The following is a 25,753-nucleotide window of genomic DNA, read 5'->3' as shown; positions in this document are numbered from 1 at the left end:
GAGGCTATTTTAGTGCTTGATTATTTCACAGAAAATCTTGCACATTTTTATTTTTTAAAAGTAATATCATATTAGAACAATTGAAAGTCAACCAATAGAACCATACATTACATAAATTCACAGCATTTATCCAAATTGATATTTTGTCCATGATCTCAGAATCAAAAGGATATTCGAATAATCCTGAGAGAAGTTATTAAAGTCTGCATTTCTCTTTTTTTTAAAGCAATTTGTATACTCTGTTGTGTGTGAATGCCGTTATTATCATCACTCTCCTATCTCATGGTAAATAGTAAGAGAAGGTCAATATAACAATAAGAGGTTTGAGTGCAGAGGGAGGAAACAGGTCATGAAGAATTAGTAACTTAAAATGTTAGTGTGAATTAGGGATGGATTTACTGAATAGAAGTCAATAATAATCTCATATTCAAGGTCATAGTCTAGCTTCTACTAATGAACTAATCATGTTAGCACAAATGCAGCACAATTCATAAACGATCACCAACATTTACTTTTATCACAGATCTCAATCACCAAGGATGACATTAGGTGTATCTAAATAGATAATCAAAGAGATTTTCTGAGAGTGTTTATAGCACCTATGGGTTGCCAGAATGGGCATCATTTCAAATATTGTTTCAGAGAAATAGAATAATCCTGAACTTAGGGAGACACCTACAGGCACAGTTGATAAAATAAAATAAAAAGGAGGATCTGAGAGTCAGAAAACAATATTTAATCAGGAAAACCAAAATAATTTTCTTTGAAAATACTTTTGAATGCTGAGAACATTTTTTATAATAAGCACAAATTAGACAAGAATATCTTAGTAACGAATGTGTATATATATATTCTCTCTCAACTTCAGGCTAGTTATAAAAATCAAATTTTGGCAAATGGTCTAAAGCATGGTCCATAATTGTTGGAAATGGGTCAGGATTTATTGATTGGTAGAAATAACATTAGTTGCTGTCATCATCATCATCATCTTCTTCATCATTATTACTGCTGCTGCTGCTGCTACGTCACTCCAGTCGCGTCCGACTCTGTGCGACCCCATAGACGGCAGCCCACCAGGCTCCCCCGTCCCTGGGACTCTCCAGGCAAGAACACTGGAGTGGGTTGCCATTTCCTTCTCCAATGCATGAAAGTGAAAATTCAAAGTGAAGTCGCTCAGTCATGTCCGACTCTTTGCAACCCCATGGACCGCAGCCTACCAGGCTCCTCTGTCCATGGGATTTTCCAGGCAAGAGTACTGGAGTGGGGTGCCATTGCCTTCTCCATCATTTTTACTGAGTGTCTATCAAATAGCAACAAGTTTATTTAGGTGTTCGTCATTTTGCTAAGTTTTTTCCCTTATTTAAAATAAAAATAATTCTGGTAGAACAAACATGGTTTACGCTAGCACATTTATGCCTTAATATAGGCTTCCCTGGTGGCTCAGTCAGTAAAGAATCCACCTGCAATGCAGGAGACTCGGGTTCAATCCGTGAGTTGGGAAAATTCTCTGGAGAAGGAAAAGGCAACCCACTCCAGTATTCTTGCCTGGGAAATCCCATGGAGAGGAGTCTAGTGGGCAACAGTTCATGGGATTGCAGAGTCGGATATGACTTACCAACTAAACCACCAGCCACCAGGACCTGTTTTTTAAAACGGATTGTTTAATAGTATAAAGTAGATAGGAATTTACAGATACTAGTGGAGGGTGGTAGTTACATCTGACATAGTCTTGTCTGTGAATATACAACTGTTCACAACCCTCCCCCCTATCTCCATTACAAAACTCCCCACTCCCTGAAACAGAAATCAGAAGGGGAATTCGTCCTTTGTTCATGTTACTTTATCTTTCCTGATTCCATGCAGGTTTTAATCAGAAAGTTTGAAGGTTTCCTCTTCAAACCTCTCCTCTGCTTGATATTACTGCTATAATATTTATATAACACAAATTTCCATTAAATTGCAGGGAAAGTATTTAGACATCATTCTAAAGCCCGACACACTTCCAAAGAAAGAAAAGCTTCTAAAGCTCTGATATTGACCCAAAAAATCATTAGAAAACAAATCCTATAATTCAACCTTTTCCTAATGTTGACATTAGGTCTGTGTATCCAGCTCTGAAATCACTGCACATTAAAAAAGTCCACAAAAGAACAACTAAAATGAGTGATGGAACAGCAGATTCCACACAGCAAATACCTAAGGATCAAGAGCCTACCTTTTTTTTTTTTTTAGATAAAAGTCAGATTCTGTCAATTCAATATTCCAATATAAGATCATAGCCTCTCCATCTTTTCCATCTCTGAACAGCACCTAAGCAGGTAAGCTTAGATACTTAGAATTTCTCTGGTATATTATTGTAACAGTCTCTTAATTCTTATCTCCAGTCTTGCCTCCATTAAAAGGCATCCTTCACACAGCTGCTATGCTAAAACTCAAATCTCATCAGATTATTTCCCTGGTAAAAATCCTTATATGATTATCTTTATCTTCCGGATAAAGTCTGAATCCCTTAACTGTACAAGCCGCTGCCCCTGCCTACCTTCCCAGTTTCATGCCTTAGCATTCATTCCTTTTAAAATAATAACCCTAACATTTATAAAACAGATGCCATATGCCAGGACTGTCCTAATGGTGGTAAAAACATACCACATAAGCACTTCCCAGGTGGCACTAGTGGTAAAAATCCCACCTGTCAATGTGGGTTTGATCCCTGGGCTGGGAAGATCCCCTGGAGGAGGGCATGGCAACCCACTCCAGTATTCCTGCCTGGAGAATCCCATGGAGAGAGGAGCCTGATGGGCTACAGCCCATAGGGTCACAAAGAGTTGGACATGACTGAAGCGACTTAGCATGCAGCACACATACACAATATAAAGTTTACCATGTTAACCATTTTTAAGCATGTATTTCTGTGGCTTTAAATACATTTATACTGTGCAATTATCACAATTCATCTCTGGAACTTTTTTTATCTTCCTTAACTGAACCTCTATACCCATTAAACATTAATTCCCCATTTCCTGTTCTCTCCAGGCCCTAGCAAGCACCATTCTACTTTCTGGCTGTATGTATTTGACTATTCTAGGTATAATACCTCATATAAGTGAAATTGGGCTTCCCAGGTGGCGCTAGTGGTAAAGAACCTGCCTGCCAATGCAGGAAATATAAGAGACACAGGTTCAATCCCTGGGTCGGGAAGATCCCTTGAAAGAGGGCATGGCAACCCACTCCAGTATTCTTGCCTGGAGAATCCCATGGACAGGGGAGCCTGGCAGGCTATAGTCCACAGAGTCGCAAAGATTTGGACACGACTGAAGTGATTTAGCATGCATGCATACATAAGTGAAATCATTCAGTATTTGTCCTTTTGTGACTGAAGTATTTCATTTAGCATAATATTTTCAAGATTCATCTGTTATGTGTCAGAATTCCCTTTTTAAGGTTGAATAATATTCTATTGTATGTATTTATCACATTTTGCTTATTCATTCATCTCTCAGTGGTCACTTGGTTGCTTCCGCCTTTTGGCTACTGTAAAAATGCTGCCATGAACATTAATACACACATATTAATGTACAAGTATCTATTTGAGTCCCTGCTCTGAATTCTTTTGGATATATACCCAGAAGTAGAATTGCTGGATGATACGGTAATTGTTTAATTTTTTTGAGCATTGTCATCTTCGATGGTGGTGGTTAGTTGCTAAGTTGTGTCTAACTCTTAGCAACCCCATGGACTGTAGCCCAACAGGCTTCTCTGTCCATGGGATTCTCCAGGCAAAAATACTGGAGTGATTTGCCATTTCCTCCTCCACAGTAGCTACATAATTGTGCATCTCCATCGGCAGTGTCAAAGGGCTCTGTGATAGTTAATTTTACATGTTAACTCAATGGGGTACCCAGATTAAACATTATTTCTAGGTGTGTCTGTGAGTGTGTTTCTAGATAAGATTAGCATTTGAATTAGTGGACTTGGCAAAGTAGACTGCCCTCCCCAATGTGAGTGAGCACCATGAAATCTGCTAAAGACCTGAACAAAAACAAAAGGTAGAGAAAGAAGGAATTCACCACTTTTATCCCATCTCACTAATTTGAGCTGAGACACTGCATCTTCTTTGGCCCTTGGACTGAGATTTACACCATGGGCTCCCTTGGTTCTCAAGCCTTCAGACTCAGACTGAATCATATCACTGTCTTTTCAGATACATACACAATAGCCCTTCTACACTCCTAGCTCATATCGTCATTCTGGAGGAAGTCATCCTAAGAGCCTAAGAACTTTCATTTTAGGGACTACTCATGAAGATCCACTCTCCTGGGTCTTAAGCCAAGCCCAGAAATAACAGGGTCACATGTTCATGTCTAAGATAAAAGCAAAGTCACCTGAAGAATTTCTGCCATTTCTTTTCTGCCTCCCCATTCCAACTTCGGGTCTGACTTAATACCTGTATCAACGTAATTCTGGTAGAATTTGACTGAGGGCCACAATCACAATATATTCCCATCATAAATACTCCTACTATTTTTGCCAAGATAGGTATAATTACTGTATTTACATATGGATTATATCTTCTGGTGTTTAAGTCAGTTAAAACTAAATTAAAGAATAGGACTAGTCAAGGCTATGGTTTTTCCAGTAGTCATGTATGCATGTGAGAGTTGGACTATAAAGAAAGCTGAGTGCCCAAAAATTGATGCTTTTAAACTGTGGTGTTGAGAAGACTCTTGCGAGTCCCTTGGAGTGCAAGGAGATCCAACCAGTCCATCCTAAAGGAGATCAGTCCTGGGTGTTCATTGGAAGGACTGATGTTGAAGCTGAAACTCCAATACTTTGGCCACCTGATGTGAAGTGCTGACTCATTGGAAAAGACCCTTTTGCTAGGAAAGATTGAAGGTGGGAGGAGAAGGGGATGACAGAGGATGAGATGGTTGGATGGCATCACCGACTCAATGGACATGAGTCTGGGTAGACTCCGGGAGTTGGTGATGGACAGGGAGGCCTGGCGTGCTGCGGTTCATGGGGTCGCAAAGAGTCGGACATGACTGAGCGACTAAACTGAACTAAACTGAAAGAACAGGACTAGTCAGATTGCTTCAGGTATTGTTTAATTCTTAAAATAGAAAGTAAGCAGATTTATAAGAAATATTTCAAAGAAATATCACAACTGTTAAAAATAATACCTTTCTCTCAAGTGTCTGACAAAGTATTCAGCATGTATTACAGAGTTTTTAAGGATAATTTAAATTATTAAAATTAAAATTAAAGTGAAACTATACACACACATAGCATGACAGCATTCTTATAAGTCAGGTATTTTCATGTAAAGCTTTCAGGAAAGCACATATTAGGTGTTGAATAATTTGAAGAACATGGCCTCTTTGATCATTACTGAAAGAATAGATCAGAAGAAAGCTAACCCCAAAACAGGATGTTATATAGACTGTTGCTTCTTTTCCAAACACTTTTCAATATCATCAAGCACTTGAACGGCAGCCTTTGGAATTCGAGTCCCAGGACCAAATACATTGGAAACACCAACTTCAAACAGAAATTCATAATCCTGTTGAAAGAATTTATTTTATTAATAGAAGAGACAATATTTCTATTTCAAGAAAGTGAAACAAAAGGACAATGAATGCTGTCCTTTCTTCTTTATCCTCAGTGCCTCAAACTTTGTTATGTGATACACTACTGGCATGTGGGGCTGAAAAAACCCTCCATGACTGGGCCTGCCCTAACCCTGACCCTTACCCTCCAAGATATTAAAAGAATAAAAGACATTCTGCTCATTTCCCAAATACCTCAGTGTTTTGTTCGTGGTGGGAAGCTGCATGGTCCACCAGCTGAAAACTTCTGGACCCTACACCATATTACCTTAACTAAATTTTTACCACTTGCCATTACTTGTGTTAAATTCAGTATCACATTATAGGTTCAGATTTACAGGGCTACTTATTTCCTCCAAGGTGCTTTGTCTGCAGCTAGGAATGGCAGTACTTTGAATTTCGCTTCATGCTGGAATTAGATTTTCTATAAATGAAAATGGTTGTTGTTGTTCAGTCACTCAGCTGTGTCCAACTCTTTGTGACCCCATGGGCTGCAGCACGTCAGGCTTCCCTATCCTTGACTATCTCCTGGAGTTTGTTCAAACTCATGTTAACTCATTTGAAAAAAATTCTCTGTTGTTGTTGCTGATGTTTGTTTGTTTTAAAGACAAAGTTTGAGTGAAAAGATTCCCAGGTCACAAATACCGTTCCAGGCTTTAGACTGTTTCAACATCAGCGTATTTGTAGCTATAATATCAAGTTGAGGAGATGCTTTAAAGCCCCAATCCTCATTCACTAGGGTGATCATATTTCCAGGACATTCTGGCTTGTGCTTTCTATTGCAATACTTTTTTTCCATGAGTTTTTTTTGTTTTTTTTGTGTTTTTTTTTTAGCTATAATTGACATTAGTTTCAGGTGTACAACCTAATGATTCAGTATGTGTATACACTGTAAGATGATCACCATGGTAGATCTAGTTAACATCTATTACCATAAATAAGTAAAAAAATTTTGTGTGTGCACATATGAGTTTAGAACTTTTAAGATTTACTGAAAACTGACTAACACTGTGAGCTCTTGGTAACTCTCTTAGTTTCTTAGTACTATGTCCTTAAGCATTTCCCTGGTGGCTCAGTGGTAAAGAATCCCTCTGCCAATGCAAGAGACGTGGGTTCAATCCCTGGGTTAGGAAGATCTCCTGGAGAAGGAAATGGCAACCCACTCCAGTATTCCTGCCTGAGAAATCTCATGGACAGAGGAGCCTGGAAGTCTAAAGTCCTGGGGTAGCAAAAGAATCGGACGCTACCTAGCAACCAAACAACAACAACAATGTCCTTAGTCCTTCCTCTCTAAGTTACTACTTAGTTACTTAGTTACATACTACTCGCTTAGTAACTTTCAAATATGCAGTACAGTACTATTAACCCGGAGAAGGAAGTGGCACCCCACTCCAGTGCTCTTGCCTGGAAAATCCCATGAACGGAGAAGCCTGGAAGGCTGTAGTCCATGGGGTCGCTGAGGGTCAGACATGACTGAGCAACTTCACTTACACTTTTCACTTTCATGCATTGGAGAAGGAAATGGCAACCCACTCCAGTGCTCTTGCCTGGAGAATCCCAGGGACGGGGGAGCCTGGTGCACTGCCATCTATGGGGTTGCACAGAGTCGGACACGACTGAAGCAACTTAGTAGTACTATTAACCATGGTCACCACACTGTACATATATTCCCAGAACTTATTTATTTTATAACTGAAAGTCGGTACCTTTTGGCCCCCTTTGCTCGTTTCACCCACCCTCTACCTGCTGCCTCTAGCAACTGTTCTTTCATATAAGTAAGATCATGCCATATTTGTATTTCTCTGTCTGACTTATTTCACTTAGTATAAAGCCCTCAAGGTCCACCCATGTTGTCATAAATGGCAAGAATTTTTTTATGGCTGAATAATATTCCTCTGTGTATGTGTCACATTTTCTTTATTTATTCATCTACTGATGGACATTTAGGTTATTTCCATGTCTTGGCTACTGTAAATAATGCTGCTATGAACATGGCAGGGGGTGAATATATATCAAGCTAGTGTTTTTGTTTTCTTCAGATAAATATCCAGCATTAGGATTGCTGGATCATATGTAGCTCTATTTTTAACTTTTTGAAAAATCTCTGTACTGTTCACCATAGTGGCTGCACCAATTTACATTCCTACCAACAGCACATAAGAGTCCCCTTTTCTACATATCCTTGACAACACCTGTTATTTCTTGTTTTCTTATGACAGCTATTCTAATAGATATGAGGTGATATCTCATTGTGGTTTTGATTTGCACATCCTTGATAATTAGTAATGCTGAGCATCTTTTCATGTACCTGTTGACCATTTGTCTTCTTTGAAAAAATGTCTATTCAGATCCTCTGCCCAGTTTTTAATTGAATTATTTGTTTTTGCAACACCCTTTTCAGTAGTATTCATTTTTCATTCTCAAAATTGATCACATGAGATGATAGATTACATGGTCATGCCAATTATCCCCTAACTACTTCTATTCTGTCTCTATTATTTCCTTGTAATATTCTTATAATACCATAAGTCTGCATTGGCACTTTACATGTCTTATTGCTATAAGCTCCACAATGGCAATGGTTAAATCATATTGATTAACAGCCATACATTAGTGCTCTCTAATTTAAAAGCTAAGAGACTTTCAGCTGAATAATAGCAACATTTTATACATTTACTGAAAACAAGTAATGAGAAATATGCATGGGTGTTAACTGATATCATTATATTAAAAAAAGATGCCCACATTAACACACAAGTGTGTCATTATAAAAAAATGATCCTTCATCTTTAAACTCAAGAGGAAAAAGCACGGCAAACACCTACAGATGTTCTGCTGCTGCTGCTGCTGCTAAGTCGCTTCAGTCGTGTCCAACTCTGTGTGACCCCATAGACGGCAGCCCACTAAGGCTCCTCTGTCCCTGGGATTCTCCAGGCAAGAATAATGAAGTGAGTTGCCATTTCCTTCTCCAATGCATGAAAGTGGAAAGTGAAAGGGAAGTCGCTCAGTCGTGCCCGGCTCTTAGCGACCTCATGGACTGCAGCCTACCAGGCTCCTCTGTCCATGGGATTTTCCAGGCAAGAGTACTGGCGTGGGGTGCCATTGCCTTCTCCACAGATGTTCTAGGTAATTTAAATATCCAGAGACTTATATGATATATATGTCTTGAAAGTGTCAGCCCCTTGTATTACAGGCCTGCATTTCTTCTCAATTTGTTTTTTTTTAACATCAAAAACGTTTTCTATTTGGGGTATAACCAATTAAGAATGTTGTGGTAGCTTCAGATGAATAGCAAAGGGACTCAGCCATGCATATACATGTATCCATTCTCCCCCAAAACCCCTACCATCCAGGCTGGCATAAATTTGTATTTCAATGCCACTACTTTGTACTGCCTAATTATTTTGAGTCTTACATTTTAATATCATGCCTAAGAGCTTAGGTATTAATATTATGGGCTCTAAAACTGCAATACAGATCAAGTGTTCCATAGTCAGACAGTAATAAAGAATTAAAGCCCTTTATATTCTCAAATAATAAACTATACTTATCAAAATAAGAGGCAAAGGTGCTAACAAAAATAGTTTTGTGTTGACTAATAAAAACTAAATAGTCACTCAGTCGTATCTGACTCTGTGACCCCATGGACTGTGCCCACCAGGCTCGTCTGTCCATGGAATTCTCAAGAATACTAGAGAGGGTAGGCATTCTCTTCTCCAGAAATACTAGAGTGGGTAGGCATTCTCTTCTCCAGGGGATCTTCCCCATCCAGGGACTAAACCTGGGTGGGTCTCCTGCACTGGAGGCAGATCCTTTACCATCTGAGCCACCAGGGAACAAAATCACTTTTGTGTTGACTATACCACATTAAGTACTGCGTTGTTAGAAAGAAGTAATATACAGCTGGGTTGCCTGTCCCACATTATAACCAACCTCACAAGCTCATACATATGTATTTTCTCATTTCATAAGTAGTGTATACATTCATTATTTTATATTCTGAAGTGTAACAGAAGGAGAAAAACTGAAAACATGGGCACAAGGTCACACTTCACTGACAGATTCCTGCTATATAATGGTGGGGTCTTTGTAGTACGTACGGTCATTTACTTAGGAGCAATCTCATATATAGTTCTTGTAACTCTATATTTTTTCCATTCTCAGTAAAAACACAATTTGATATCATTAAAAACTGGATTGGAAATAGACCCAGGTTATATCTTAACTATTTTAACTGATTGGTAAGGTCATATATTTGGGTTGGGAAGATCCCCTGGAAAAGGGATAGGCTACCCCCTCCAGTATTCACAGGCTTCCCTGGTGACTCAGATGGTAAAGAAATCTACCTGCAATGTGGGAGACCTGGGTTTGATCCCTGGGTTGGGAATATCCCCGGAAGGAGGACATGGCAACTCACTCCAGTATTCTTGCCTGGAGAATCCCCATGGACAGAGGAGTCTGGTGGGCTACAGTCCACAGGGTCACAAAGAGTGGGACATGACTAAGCAACTAAGCCCTCACAGCACAAGGTCATATATGGACAGCGTCCCTGTCTCCTTAATAAATTAATTAACATTATTGTTACCTAGCATCCATTTATCTTTTCCTAAGAGGATCCACATTCTTATTCTAGAATCCACATCTCCATTCACATAATTTTCAGGACAGGCTATTCCATTTATGTCTGAATTAGGTGTTTTTGGCTCTCAGAAAACTATATCCCAATTGAATTAGCTTCATGAAAAAGGGGGTTTTATAGGACCATGTAACTGATAGAGTGCTAAGTTAGGGCAGCATTCAGGGATGGGGATATGGAGGAAAAGAAGAAGGTAGCAACTCTGAAACAACAGAAGCTAGTGCTACGGGCTGATCAACTAAGGGACTGACTCCACTGCCAGGACGAGGGGCGTTCACTCCGTCCCTGGGGAGGGCTGATATCCTCACTGTGCGTTCACCATTCTTCTCTATTCCAGTTGTGAGATGTTATTACTTTCAGCCTGTTCCTTTTCCATCGGTGCTTACTGAATATGAAGAAGACAGATCTCTATCTAGGTGACTAATTTGTAGGGAGGCAACTCTCTCATAGAAGCATTATATATTATTAAATTATGCATACTGAGGGCTTTCCCAGGTGATGCTAGTGGTGAAGAACCCGCCTGCCAATGCAGGTAGACCTAAGAGACACAGGTACGATCCCTGGGTTGGGAAGATTCCCTGAAGGAGGTAATGGCAACCACTCCAGTGTTCTTGCCTAGAGAATCCCATAGACAGAGGACGGATTATAGTCCATGGGGTCACAAAGAGTTGGACACGACTGAAGCAACTTAGCATGCATGCATGCATACTGAATTACAATACAGTCTAAAGAGAAAACAACATTGACCACTTTTATAGAATTTACTTAGTAGAAGCACTAGGAAATAATTTGGTTCTAATTTGACTCTAACTCTGCAACACATTTTTAGAGAAAATATACAGTAAATTAAATAATTACATACAAACTACTGTAACTCAGCAGTCCCAGTACAGTACTAGAAAATGCAGGAGATGAAAATACCTGCGGTGGTATCACTCCCCCACACATGACAAGAATATCTGGCCGTCCAAGCGCGTTGAGTTCCTTGATGAGCTCAGGAACTAGGGTCTTGTGCCCAGCAGCGAGGGTGCTCACACCCACAGTGTGCACATCTGCATCCACAGCCTGCTGGGCCACCTCCCGGGGAGTCTGAACAGTTACAAAGTAAACATGCAAATCATTATTAATCCCAAAAAGTGTTTCTAAAGTGTTACAACTACTTCGGTGGACATTCCAAAATTGTGCTCATTAAAAATCATGATGTGAATATAACTTCATATTTCACCATTCTCAAATACCACCTCATCCAATTGTTATATAAACACCAGTGCTATGTCTGCTTCTAGCTCTACCATTTACCAATTAAGTTATATCAAGATGAAGTTCCCTGCAAAATCTTTAAGATAAAGGGGAGATATAGGCAAACTATATTATCTCGTCATCATAATTTTTAAAAAAATACATCTGTTGTCTTCATTACCAACATTAAAGAGAGGTAACATGTGATAGGATCTAAAGAATTAAAGACTGAACTTAAAATGCAACATAAAAAAGTGAACCTTAGGATTAAAACTGAATGAGAAGACAGAAGATGGTGGACTACGAAGCACCAGGACCTTGTTCTCCCATGGAAATATGAAATTAACGGTAATATATGGAGCAAAATAGGGCTTCCCTGGTGGCTCAGAGAGTAAAAGAATCTGCCTGCAATGCAGGAGATGCACATTCAATCCCTGGGTCAGTAAGATCTCCCAGAGAAGGGAATGGCTACTCACTCTAGTATTCTTGCCTGGAGAATTCCATGGACAGAGGAGCCAGGCAAGCTACAGTCCATGGGGTCAAAAAGAGTCAGACACATCTGAGCAACTGACAATTTCATTTTCACTTCATGGAGCAAAATAACAGAACTGTAGAAACTAGTTAAGGAGCTATAGCAACCAGGGAAGTGCATAAACAAGAGAAGGGATGGTTCAGGTGAGGCCATGTCTCGTATTTATTATCTTAGTTTACTACTGGGATATAAAATTATAAAGGATGTTTTCAAACATTCAATTATGAATTAACAAAGATCATATCTCCTTTGTTATGAGTTCATGACATTGCTTTGATAATGTACATGAATTTAAATCATTTCATATTAAAAAAAAGTACCTACATATCTCTCATGGTACATATAATGTAAATCAAGACAATTGGGAAGGATAAGGCCATCTGAGAAACCACTGCATAATTATAAGCAGAAAAAATACTATAAAAATTTGTGAATTTTCTTGGAGTTTGGCAAGATTTTAAGACTCGTAGTTTTAGTGCAAAAACAAACGATTCTATACTCATGAATGGAACTACATTTAAGAAGATCCCGAGGAAAGTCATATATTGGTAAAACCTTGAGTCTGCAAAAAATATTAACATGAAATTAAAACCTTTTAAAAATGTGCATATTCTTGCTATTCATTTCTTAAAGATAAGGCATTTAATTTAAGCATGATTTGTTATTCATATCATCCATGCCACCAAAATTTATTAGATTAAAACTCCATTTGAATAATTCAGTTCCATGCCTTATGTTTATATAAGTCAAACTGGAAATTATCAAATGTTTCAATTTTAAAAACATCAAATCTATTATTTTTATTAAATCAGTCATCAGAATACTACATGATTGTACCTTCAGCCACAGATAACTATAACTATTTTTAAAAATGATGCAGAATTATGGTAACAAAGCTGATGGTACTAAAAGACAAATTTTTAGAGATGGTATTTAATGGGGAAATGAACTTTCAATTATTTGTAAAATTCCTTTAGGTTCCAATGACTGACAACAATTTTTAAAAATTATTTTATTTTATAAAAAAAAATTTCCTAAAAGCTAACCACTAAATATTTGCATTATATTTGATCGCTATTTAAAATAAGCAAACAAACTAAAGCAAAGAGATAGCAAATTATGAGTAAGAAAGTAGAATGGAAAAGTATTCAACTTAAAAGACTGAAAGCAAACTAAATACATTGTATATGATTCATTTAATCTTAAATATAGTTGAGATTCTTAACAAAACTCACCTTAAATGTGTGAGACTCTAAACACATTTACATATTTATCTAGCAATACAGTTTAAGAACACATACCCAGAAGTCTGGGCTATCGTAAGAATTTTTTCTAGCTTTTCTGAGTAATATCTTAAAATCCCAAATGGGAAACTCTAATGAGAGACTTAAAAGCTGGGTCTCTTGAGTAAGGTGCACTTCTTTCCCAGTAAAAATTCAATGAATACTCTGTAGTCTTCATTCCAGTGGGCCTATCTGCAGCATATAACAACAGGACTTGAAACTCCTCCCAACAGTTTTCAATACCTGAAAAAGAGGACCAATATCCACATCAAAACCAAGATCAGCAAATCCTGTAGCAATAACTTTGGCTCCTCTGTCATGTCCATCTTGTCCCATTTTTGCCACAAGAAGACGAGGTCTGCGACCTTCACGTTCCATGAACTTCTCAACCCTAAGGAACATTTTAAAATATATTTTAAGGCTTAAGAGTCCTAAAAAAAAAAAAAGAAAAGACAGTTTAGTGTTAGCAGGTGTGAGTATCACTTCTAGAAAGAAACCTTCAGGACAGGAAGTCAGTAAAGAAATAGCATCACAGACCTTCAAGATTATGATGTTGTAGAAGAGTTATATTTAAGGGGCTAGCAAATAAAAATGAGAATAAAGGCATTAGATACCAAAAAATTAAATAAAATAAAATATAACAGTTATATAATAATTGCCCAAAGGTAAGATATAAAACTATAATTTATTTGCAGCATATCTTTCAAGTTTATATAAAAACAACTAATCTGTTTATTCATATTTTATTAATATCTTTGTTTTACATCAAGAACTCAATTAAAGCCTGAGTATGTTTACTATCTCCCACCCTAGAAGAAAATTTGAAAGACTCTAAGCCTGTAACACTGAGAACATCACAGTGAAGCAATATGAGAAAACAACTTTACAACTTCTTAAGACAGTCTCCAGAGTACAATATGCAGAAATAGTAAAATAGTAACTAAAAAATGCCTTCAGAATTATTTGTACATATACTTGACTCACTAGCTGTTTTGGACTGTCCATATCTCACTTACCACTCACAAGCGTGAACTCCTCCAAGTGGCCTCAATGTGATATCTTATGATAATGTATAATCAAAATAGTTTCTTGCTTAAGTCAATAAATGTATGCCCCAGATGAAAAAGCACTAAGAAACAAATTTACTTTTGTTAAAATAAAAAAACACGTGCCATTTTGATGACTTTCACCTTGGTTGTTTTGATATTTATCTCATATATGAGTAGAGACATAACTGTGGAAAATTTATTACAGAGGTTGAGAAAACCAATCATCAGGAAGGCACTACTCACACTACAGAAACATGATCAATTTATATTAATTCGTATTTCCAACTCATGTTGGACCGTGTTACTTACTATCAGTTCAGTAATGACTGATTTTAACTTATTCATAGATGGCAACCAAATATTTACTTTCAAATAGGAAAAGTAAAGATTTTATAATTATTTGAGTGATTAAACAATATAAATAAAATTTAAGCAAATATAAAAGTGTACCATCTTAAGGAGATTGAAATCTAAGTCCCTGGAGGATGTGAAGCAATATCAACATTAAACAAACATTTGCTTTAAATGAGAAACTCTGAAAGGGGACTATGGTCAAAGTTTAAAATATTATTAAAGCTACAGATTAAGGAGCAAAGTATAAGTCAAATATCAGTATTTTCCAGTTGTATGTGAGAAAATTAAGCCCACAGTAGATACATGAGGATTGTGTTAACAGAAAAGATGACATTCTGGTTTAAGAAATCTCACACATTACCTTTTGATAGCAAATGCTATCTCTTTACTTTCTCCAAATTCCTGGCGATAGGCTCCACTCACCATACGGTCATTAGCTTTATGTTCACCAAATACCTTTTTCATGGCATATGTGATTTCTCCAACTGTACATCTAAAATATTAAATGGAGGTTCTGATAATATCACTATTTGGGATATAATATTTATCTTAATATTCAATATACTTAGACATATTTTATTACCTCTGTCAAAAATAGGCTGTCAAAAACCTAAATCTGAATGCTCTTTACTGCATTCATGACTGCATCTTTCCTCAGGATACTTATAAAAAAAAAAATACTCTGGATGCCTTTATACAATGTGATCTCTTTCAACATTTGTCAACTGAAAAATGACCGAATGACCTAAAAACTACTAATAGACAAGTATCTAAAGATTACTGAGCAATTCACTGCTTAGCAATATAAATGGGCAAAGAGCAATATTCCCAGTGTGATTTTCTTGACAAAAAGTAAATCTTTTATTAATAGCATATTCCATTTTTGTTTATTAATTCATTCAACATGTACTGAGTGCCTAATATGGGGCAAGCACTGGTAAGTGCTAGGATGTAGTGATAAATACAACCAAAAAAAAAAACAACAAAAAACCGCTGGATGGCATCACTGACTCGATGGACGTGAGTCTGAGTGAACTCCAGGAGCTGGTGATGGACAGGGAGGCCTGGCGTGCTGCGATTCATGGGGTCACAAAGAGTCAGACATGACTGAGCGACTGAACTGACTGACTGACTGACTGACCCTTGCAGAGCATATCATCCAGTCAGAATATACACACAGTACACTAACAAACAAATAAATCAATTTCATATGGTAATAAGTACTATGAAGACATTAAAATAGGAAAAATAGAATGAGGTGCTTGGGAAAGCTGTTTTAAAGCAGTTGAAGACATGAAGATACAGCTATTGAACTAAGATCTAAATGATGAGAAAGAGAAACTTAAGGGAACATAAGAGGGAAAAGTGTTTGAAAAAGGAAATGCCAAATGAATGACTCTGAGAAGTAGGAAAATATATTTTATGTGCTAAAAATAGGAAGAAGGAAATTGGGGACACTAATAAAGGAAACAGGATAAGACAAGGTCAGAGAAGTAGGCAAGAGTTACATTCAGCCGTCATATAAATCATAGTAAGATTAGGTTTTAATTTAAAAGAAATGGGAGAACATTGAAGGATTTTAAGCAGAGAAGTCATCTTATTTCTTTTAAGAAATTAAAACTGAAAAACAAACAAAAAAGTAACATACTATTCATTCTATCCCTTAAGCAGCTGAAACAACTTAAAAGTTCATTATATTAATTATATTAAGCAATAAACAATAAAAGCAAAACCAATTTCTTTAGTGACATTATCATATATTGGGAGAAAAGATTTTGCGGATCACTTGCTTTTCTGCATGTTCTGTAAGGCAAAGGACTAACTGCCTTTATTCTAGACTATCTTTTCAAAGATGTCTACATAGTACACAGCTCAGGAAGAAAGAGATACTGTCCACCTTTGACAAAGGGCAGGTTTGCTTACTGTGAGCATAATAATGTCTTCCTATACTTGAGAGAACATCAAATTTGAACCTGTAAATCAGTGATATTACAAGAGCTTCAAATGTCCTGAGCCACAGGGAAATACAGCTATTAATATACTCCATGCAAAATGGATGAATGTTTTTAAAGCACAGATATTTTTTTAAAAAAAACCAAAAAACAAGAATTAATTTTATTTTGGTTTCCAATTATTTTCTTTGAGGTTCACATGGTTTATAGAATCAATCTCTTATTTAAGACTGATTCTGAAAAACTAAACTGGTCAACTTTTAGTATTTGGAAAACTTCAAACTTATATATCCTTTACCTTGCTCGAGTTGCATCTACAGCAAGAGCGAGAATATTCCCATCTCCACTGGCAGCACATGCAGTCAGAGCATCCAGACACCGTTCAGCCAAAGCCTGATCCCTAGTGGATTTGACCTTACAGAAACAGGTAAGGAAAGGGACAGTTTGTGTGATTAGAAAATAAAATAGAGATCAGATTATACACACACACACACACACACACATATATATATATACACACACACGTTTCATATGGAAACTGTTCCAAAATCCTAACTTTAAAAGCAAAAGAAAAAAAGCAAAAGCAAAAAAAAAAGAGAGAAAGAGATAACATATATCCTACATTTGGTATTCATTTCATTTATTCACTCCCTCAACGCTTAAGAACTTCCTAAAGTAATGCCAAATTCTATATAACACTGATAATTCACAAACAAGCAGGGCAATAACAGTGCTGACCCTCCCAAGTACTTAAGAGATCAAACTTAGAAATATCTTAGTTATATAATACTTTATTAGCTCTGGACCCAACCACATGCCTAAACAAAGTTACCTAAATTCAACTTTTTAAAAATTTTCATATCTGTATGAGTCTAAAATATGATGCTGCTTAAGTATGCAGGTCAGGAAACAACAGTTAGAACTGGACATGGAACAACAGACTGGTTCCAAATAGGAAAAGGAGTTCGTCAAGGCTGTATATTGTCACCCTGTTTATTTAACTTATATGCAGAGTACATCATGAGAAACGCTGGACTGGAAGAAACACAAGCTGGAATCAAGATTGCCAGGAGAAATATCAATAACCTCAGACATGCAGATGACACCACCCTTATGGCAGAAAGTGACGAGGAACTAAAAAGCCTCTTGATGAAAGTGAAAGTGGAGAGTGAAAAAGTTGGCTTAAAGCTCAACATTCAGAAAATGAAGATCATGGCATCTGGTCCCACCACTTCATGGGAAATAGATGGGGAAACAGTGGAAACAGTGTCAGACTTTATTTTTCTGGGCTCCAAAATCACTACGGATGGTGACTGCAGCCATGAAATTAAAAGACGCTTACTCCTTGGAAGGAAAGTTATGACCAACCTAGATGGCATATTCAAAAGCAAAAACATTACTTTGCCAACAAACGTCCGTCTAGTCAAGGCTATGGTTTTCCCAGTGGTCATGTATGGATGTGAGAGTTGGACTGTGAAGAAGGCTGAGCACCGAAGAATTGATGCTTTTGAACTATGGTGTTGGAGAAGACTCTTGAGAGTCCCTTGGACTGCAAGGAGATCCAACCAGTCCATTCTGAAGGAGATCAGCCCTGGGATTTCTTTGGAAGGAATGATGCTGAAGCTGAAACTCCAGTACTTTGGCCACCTCATGCAAAGAGCTGACTCATTGGAAAAGACTCTGATGCTGGGAGGGATTGGGGGCAGGAGGAGAAGGGGACGACAGAGGATGAGATGGCTGGATGGCATCACTGACTCGATGGACGTGAGTCTCAGTGAACTCCGGGAGTTGGTGATGGACAGGGAGGCCTGGCATGCTGCGATTCATGGGGTCGCAAAGAGTCGGACACGACTGAGCGACTGATCTGATCTGATCTGATCTGAAGATGCCACTAAAATTTTATCATATTTATAAGCAGAGGGGGATTAGGAAATTCATATTAAAGGCAAAGAACAAACCACATCCATTATCATTACTGAATTTCTCTCTTATCTAAAAATAAGTTATATTATCATTTATGGTAACTGTGTGCCCTCAAGCTGTAAGTTTAAGAAAGTTTAAGTAAAAGAGAGGAAACAAGGAGTTTTCCAAATATAAAAAATATTGAGACTTTTGTGGTCACTAGAAATATAATGCTACATCCTAAATAAAACTCTTTTTAAAAAAAGGCAAAAATGTGGGAGAGGAACAATTAACTCCTGAATGAGGGTGTAAAAAGAAATAATATCATTAAACATCTGCCATTAACTCTAATAGAAAAAACAAATGGAAGATGAATGTTGTGCATATAGTCTAACTGGACAAAGTCTATTAGATTCTTAAAAGAATACTTAAACTGAGGGGAGGAAAGTCCTATCTTAATCACAAGGATAGTAAACAGAGAAAATCATTAAGGAACTTCAACTTTCCTGCCTTAGAAATAGCAGTAATTACTAAAGCCAGAGATTATGAGACAAAGTAGCTCCATATAATAGAAATATATAGTTACAACAATAAGAATTAATATGTTTTATCTATTTTAGTACTTTGTATACTTTGGTTCCTCTCAGTAAGAAACTGGAAATAAAAAATTATACCAGTACTCTAGTTTCAATCAAAATAAACATCTTTCATTCTAAATTATATCTTACTGAAACACTATTCAAATATATTTTAATTTTTTTAAAAAAAATGAAAGCAAATAATTATTTCATAGTAGTATCAGGAACACAAAAATAAATTACAGTGAGAAGACCTGGGTTCAAACATGGACTCTGAATTTAATCTTGTTTTTAACTTTGAGCTGTATAACCATCTAAGCCTTACTTCAAATCAATAAATTATTGATTTATTATTATTATGGAGCAGTTTCTAATAAGAACATACAAGTTTCACAGAGGCAGACATTATGATTAAAAAGGTAAATGTTTAATATCAACAGACTTAGATTTGAGTCTTGCTTAATTATTTATCCCAGGCAAGTTTCTCAATCTCCCTTATCTTTAGTTTCTTTATCTCTAAAATGTTGGGAAATAATACATACCTCACATGGTTGTTGTAACAAGAGAGCAGGACACATGAGGGCTTGGACAGTGCCCAGCATACCAAGAAAAACACTCAAAATATGATACCTGTTATTACCTTCTTAAGTTTTTCAATCTGCTTATTACGCACTGAAGTATTATCAATTGCCAAAACATCCACAGATTCTTCTTTTTCCAACTGGTACTTATTTACTCCAACAATTACTTCAGAACCTGTCAATTTCCCAGAGGAAAATAATATGTATATTCTATTCACAAATAATTGTCTAACAGTAATGCTCTGATCACCACATACTTTTCTTATAAGTTTGATATTTTTAAGTAGTATTCTTAACTCTTAATAGACATCAATAAAGATCAGCAAATACCAATATGGAATAGGGGTAGAAGGGGAAAAGACAAGTATATATCAAAATATCTGAAAGGGAGGGCTTTTATTATTCTCTCACTTTCCCAGAGCTTCTGATAAACTCTCTTCTAACACTACAAAATTAAGACTGTAGCAGCAGCTACCATCTAAGATTTATAAGGTAGAAGATAAATGTGCAAGAGCTTTTCTAGTAGTTTAATTCCCTTACAGCCAACCACTTTTAAACAACAACAACAAAAAAGCCTTTAAAATTTATAAATGATAAACTAGAATTACAAACTCTGCTTTATAATGCCTCCAAATATACTTTATACATGTTTTCCCATGTGTATCCAGGCATGCAAAAATACAACACAGAGATAGATACATATAGATTCATGAGAAACATTTTATCCAAGTTTCACTTATCCATAACTTTTGTTCTATTAACTATATGCGCTACCTTCAAATAGAAATTAATATTTCTTTTTAAATACTTCATTTCACATAAAACCTTTTCTACTTTGTCTTACCAGAATCTATTCTAGCTTGTCTTCGGGCAGCACATTCTTCAATTCGAAGCTTAGGTATTCCCTCTGCTACAGCTTTGGCCATTCCACCCATCTCCTCAATTTCATTAATGAGCTAATAAGAAAAATACATTAATAAAACTAGAAGAGAATATGAAAATATTTTAATAAATAGTACAAACATGTTATGCTATGTAAATACTAAAGTTAATAAAATTATAAATTATTTTAGTGGTAAATTTAATGTTTCTTGAGAAAAGAAGTAATAAGAGCATTGATTAGAAATTCTGCAGAGCTAACAATACTGTGTGATAGGTGGCTCAGACGGTAAAGAGTCTGTCTACAATCCGGGAGACCTGGATTTAATCTCTGGGCCGGGAAGATTCCCTGGAAAAGGAAATGGCAACCCACTCTAGTACTCTTGCCTAGAAAATCGCATGGATGGAGTAGCCTGGTGCAGGCTACTCCATCCATGGGGTTGCAAAGAGTCGGACATGACTGAGTGACTTCACTTCAGAACAGCGTAGATCTTAAAAGTTCTCATCACAAGCAAAACTATCTGTAACTATGTGTAGTAATGGATGTTAACCAAACTTATTCAGATAATTTTTTAACAATATATACAAATATTAAAACCTTACACTGTACATTTTAAACTAACACAATGTAAATATGCAAATTACATCAATTAAAAAGGACATTCTGTGTTTAAAATCATTTAAAAAGACAACAGAAGGGAAGAGAGGACCCAAGATGGCAGAGGACGGGGAGGCCACTTGCTCCCCCACAAATTCATCAAAAGATCATTTGAACGCTGAGCAACTTCCACAAAACAACTTCTGAATGCTGGCAGAGGACACCAGGCACCCAGAAAGGCAGCCCGTTCTCTTCGAAAGGAGGTAGGACAAAATATAAAGGACAAAAAGGGAGACAAGAGTTAGGGACGGAGACCCGTCCTGGGGAGGTGGCGTGAAGGAGAAATTTCCAAACAGTAAGAAACTCTCTCACAGGCGGGTCTGTGGGGAGTTTTGGAATCTCAGAGGGCAACATAACAGGGAGAAGAAAAAAAAAAGCCCACAGAATACGCACCTAACCGCAACTGCCAGTGGAGAAGTAGCCCAGACACTTGCATCTGCCACCAGCAAGTGGGGGCTGGACAGGGAGGCATGGGCTGCATAATTGGTGCTTAGGTTAAGGACCGGACATGAATGCCCTGAGGACAATCTGAGGGAGCTAACATGAGATAGCAACCCAAACTGTGGGATAGCCAGAGAGGAAAAAAAAAAAGAGAGCTTTACTGCGAAAGGCTCTAACGTGCAGACTGGCCCGTTCACACAGCAAAGGATTGAGCGAATACCAAAGGCTAGCTAGTCGGCTGCATACAGGCCCCTAGCCCTCGCCAGATGCAGAGAGGCAGGCCTGTGACAGCCTGAACCAGAAGGCAAGGGGCTGCTGCAATCTCGGCCCCAGAGACCGGCATTCTCCACCAAACTGTGAACAGGCTCCCAGCTGCTAACCACATCTTCCTGGGATCCTGGAATGGTTGACATCTGCCAAGAGGGTCACAGCCTGAGATCAGCTCCCCAGGGAGACACACAGCACACCTGAGATAATGCTCTCCTGGTGCACCCAGGAAACCAAGCAGCCAAGACCAGGGAGATGATTAAGACGCACGGCCCACCTGGGACAATGCACTCGTCAAGCACCTGGTCGCCTGATCTGCTCAGACGTGGGAAGGGCACAAAACACATGCCCAACCAAGTCTGGGCACTTGGAGAGTACCCCAGAACCTGAGCGGCTTAGCCCTGGGAAGCACACACTGCCTTGAGCTGGAGCAAACCCAGTGTGGTCCATACACGGCAAGCACTCCCCACACATGCCAGCAATGTTTGCTTGCAGTATCCCTCCCCGCCCCATAACACAACTGAACAAGTGAGCCTAAATAAGTGACCACCTTTGCACCCTTGTGTCAGGATGGAATTTAGACACTGAAGAAACTTGCAAACAGAGGAAGCCAAAATAAACAAAAGGGAACCGCTCTGGAAGTGACAGGTGAAACAGATTAAAACCCTGTAGTTAACATTTACTAAGCATTGCAGGCAGCCTATAGAACTTGAGAACAAGTACAAGCTGGAACAAGGAACTATCTGAAACTGAACTGACCCCACGCTGCTCACAACAGCTCCAAAGAAATTCCTAGATATATTTTTACTATGATCACTTTTTAATTTTTTTAATTATTTATTACTCCTCTAATTTTCATTTTTATAACCTACAATTACCTTGCAAAAAAATAAAAAGACCCTATTTTTAAAGCAAATTTCATACATATATATTTTATAATTTTTATGATTGGTTTTGTTTTGTATTTTTAATACGTATTTTGAGAATCTAACCTCTACTCTAGAGTTTTAATCTTTGCTTTTTGGTATTTGTTATCAGTTTTGTACCTTTAAGAATCTAATCTTCAGTACCCATTTTCACTTAGGGGTGTGATTACTGGCTTGACTGCTCTCTCCCCTTTTAACTCTACCTTTTCTCCCCCAAGTCACATCTATCTCCTCCCTTCCCCTTCTCTTCTCTTCTTAACTCCATGAATCTCTCTGGGTGTTCTGGGCTGTGGAGAACACTTAGGGAACTGCTTACTGGCTAGATTGCTCTCTCCCCTTTGGACTCCCCCTTTCTCCTCCTGGTCACCTCTATCTCCCTCCTCCCTCTTCTCTTCTCTATGTAACTCTGTGAATCTCTCCAGGTGCTCCAGACTGTGGAGAACACTTAGGGAACTGATTACTGGCTAGCTTGCTCTCTCCCCTTTTAACTCCCCCTCTTCTCCTCCTGGTCACCTCTATCTCCCTCCTCCCTCCTCTGTTCTCCATGTAACTCTGTGAACTTCTCTGGGTGTCCCTCACTGTGGAGAATTGTTTCACCATCAACGAAGATGTTTTATCATCTAGGATGTTTTATCATGTGCTGTATGGATAGAGACATCTTGAGGCTACTGTAAGAATAAGACTGAAAGCCAGAGGCAGGAGGCTTAAATCCAAAACTGACAACATCAGAGAACTTCTGACTCCAGGGAATATTAATAGACAAGAACTCACCCAAAAGCCTCCATACCTACACTGAAACCAAACTCCACCCAAGAGCCAACAATTCCAGAGCAAGACATACCACACTAATTCTCCAGCAACACAGGAACATAGCCCTGAGCATTAATATACAGGCTGCCCAAAGTCACACCAAACCCATAGACACTCCAAAACTCACTACTGGACACTTCATTGCACTTCAGAGAGAAGAGATCCAGCTCTACCCACCAGAACACAGACACAAGCTCCCCTAACCAGGAAACCTTGACAAGCCACTAGTCCAACCCCACCCACAGGGAGCAGGCTCCACAATAAAAAGGAACCACACACTTCCAGCCTACAGAAAGGGCACCACAAACACAGCAATCTAAACAAAATGAAAAGGCAGAGAAATATTCAGCAGGTAAAGGAACATGATAAATGCCCACCAAACCAAACCAAAGAAGAGACAAGGAGTCTACCTGAAAAATAATTCAGAATAATGATAGTAAAGATGATGCAAAATCTTAAAAACAAAATGGAGTTACAAATAAATAGACTAGAGACAAGGATTGAGAAGATGCAAGAAATGTTTAACAAGGACCTAGAAGAAATAAAGAAGAGTCGATTGATAAAGAATAATGCAATAACTGAGATCAAAAGCAGTCTGGCAGGAACCAACAGTAGAATAACTGAGGCAGAAGATAGGATAAGTGAGGTGGAAGATACAATGTTGGAAATAAATGAAGGAGAGAGGGAAAAAGAAAAAAAGAATTAAAAGAAGTGAGAACAACCTCAGAGACCTCTGGGACAATGTTAAATGCCCCAATATTTGAATCATAGGAGTCCCAGAAGAAATAGACAAAAAGAAAGGGCATGAGAAAACACTTGAGATAATAGTTGAAAATGTCCCTAAAATGGCGAAGAAAATAGCCTCCTAAGTCCAAGAAACCCAAAGAGTCCCAAACAGGATAAACCCAAGGTGAAACACCCCAAGACACACATTAATCAAACTAACGAAGATCAAACAGAAAGAGCAAATATTAAAAGCAGCAAAGGAAAAGCACAATAACACACAAGGGGATCCCCATAAGGATAACAGCTGATCTCTCAATAGAAACTCTTCAGGCCATAAGGGAATGGCAGGACATATTTAAAGTAATGAGAGAGAAAAATCTACAACCTAGATTACTATACCCAGCAATGATCCCATTCAAATATAAAGGAGAAATCAAAAGCTTTACAGACAAGCAAAAGCTGAGAGAATGCAGCACCACCAAACCAATTCTTCAACAAATGCTAAAAGACCTTCTCTAGACAGAAAACACAGAAAAGGTTTATAAACTTGAACCCAAAACAACAAAGTAAATGGCAATGGGATCTACTTATCAATAATTACCTTGAATGTAAATGGGTTGAATGCCCCAACCAAAAGACAAAGACTGGCTGAATGGATACAAAAACAAGACCCCTATATATGCTGTCTACAAGAGACCCACCTGAAACCAAGGGACACATACAGACTGAAAGGGAAGGGCTGGAAAAAGATATTTAATGCAAATGGAGACCAAAAGAAAGCAGGAGTAGCAATACTCATATCAGATAAAACAGACTTTGAAATAAAGGCCATGAAAAGAAGGACACTACATAATGATCAAAGGATCAATCCAAGAAGATATAACAATTATAAATATATATGCATCCAACATAGGAGCACCTCAATATGTAAGGCAAATGTTAACAAGTATGAAAGGGGAAATTAACAGTAACACAATAATAATGGGAGACTATATCCCACTCCAGAGAAGGCAATGGCACCCCACTCCAGTACTCTTGCCTGGAAAATTCCATGGATGGAGGAGCCTGGTAGGCTGCAGTCCATGGGGTCGCTAGGAGTCGGATACGACTGAGCGACTTCCCTTTCACTTTGCACTTTCATGTATTGGAGAAGGAAATAGCAACCCACTCCAGTGTTCTTGCCTGGAATCCCAGGGACGGGGGAGCCTGGTGGGCTGCCTTCTATGGGGTCGTACAGAGTCAGACACGACTGAAGCGACTTAGCAGCATATCCCACTCACACTGAAGGATAGATCAACCAAACATAAAATCAGCAAGGAAACATAAACTTTAAA

The 25,753-nt window shown here is 38.0% G+C and overlaps 1 protein-coding gene across 2 annotated transcripts in view; it reads right to left on the bottom strand.

Moving 5' to 3' along the window:
* Positions 1-5,088: 5,088 nt before the first annotated feature.
* The window catches only part of MMUT (methylmalonyl-CoA mutase), a 41,585-nt gene continuing 20,920 nt past the window's right edge, over positions 5,089-25,753 (bottom strand). The window contains exons 7-13 of one of the 2 annotated variants that reach the window (XM_055571240.1): positions 20,557-20,668; positions 19,772-19,887; positions 16,950-17,065; positions 15,061-15,192; positions 13,540-13,687; positions 11,164-11,331; positions 5,089-5,560 (exon numbers count right to left, since the gene is read on the bottom strand). In XM_055571240.1, coding sequence (XP_055427215.1) covers positions 5,432-5,560; positions 11,164-11,331; positions 13,540-13,687; positions 15,061-15,192; positions 16,950-17,065; positions 19,772-19,887; positions 20,557-20,668 — 921 coding nt within the window. In that variant the 3' untranslated portion in view covers positions 5,089-5,431. Of the gene's footprint in view, positions 5,561-11,163; positions 11,332-13,248; positions 13,688-15,060; positions 15,193-16,949; positions 17,066-19,771; positions 19,888-20,556; positions 20,669-25,753 lie in introns of those variants that run through there. The other variant, XR_008711513.1, reaches the window with a different exon arrangement.

Source organism: Bubalus kerabau, chromosome 3 (genome assembly GCF_029407905.1).
Source record: "Bubalus kerabau isolate K-KA32 ecotype Philippines breed swamp buffalo chromosome 3, PCC_UOA_SB_1v2, whole genome shotgun sequence".
Lineage (NCBI taxonomy): Eukaryota > Metazoa > Chordata > Mammalia > Artiodactyla > Bovidae > Bubalus > Bubalus kerabau.
Note: the sequence above shows the minus strand (reverse complement) of the source record. Positions and strands in the feature narration are given on the sequence as shown.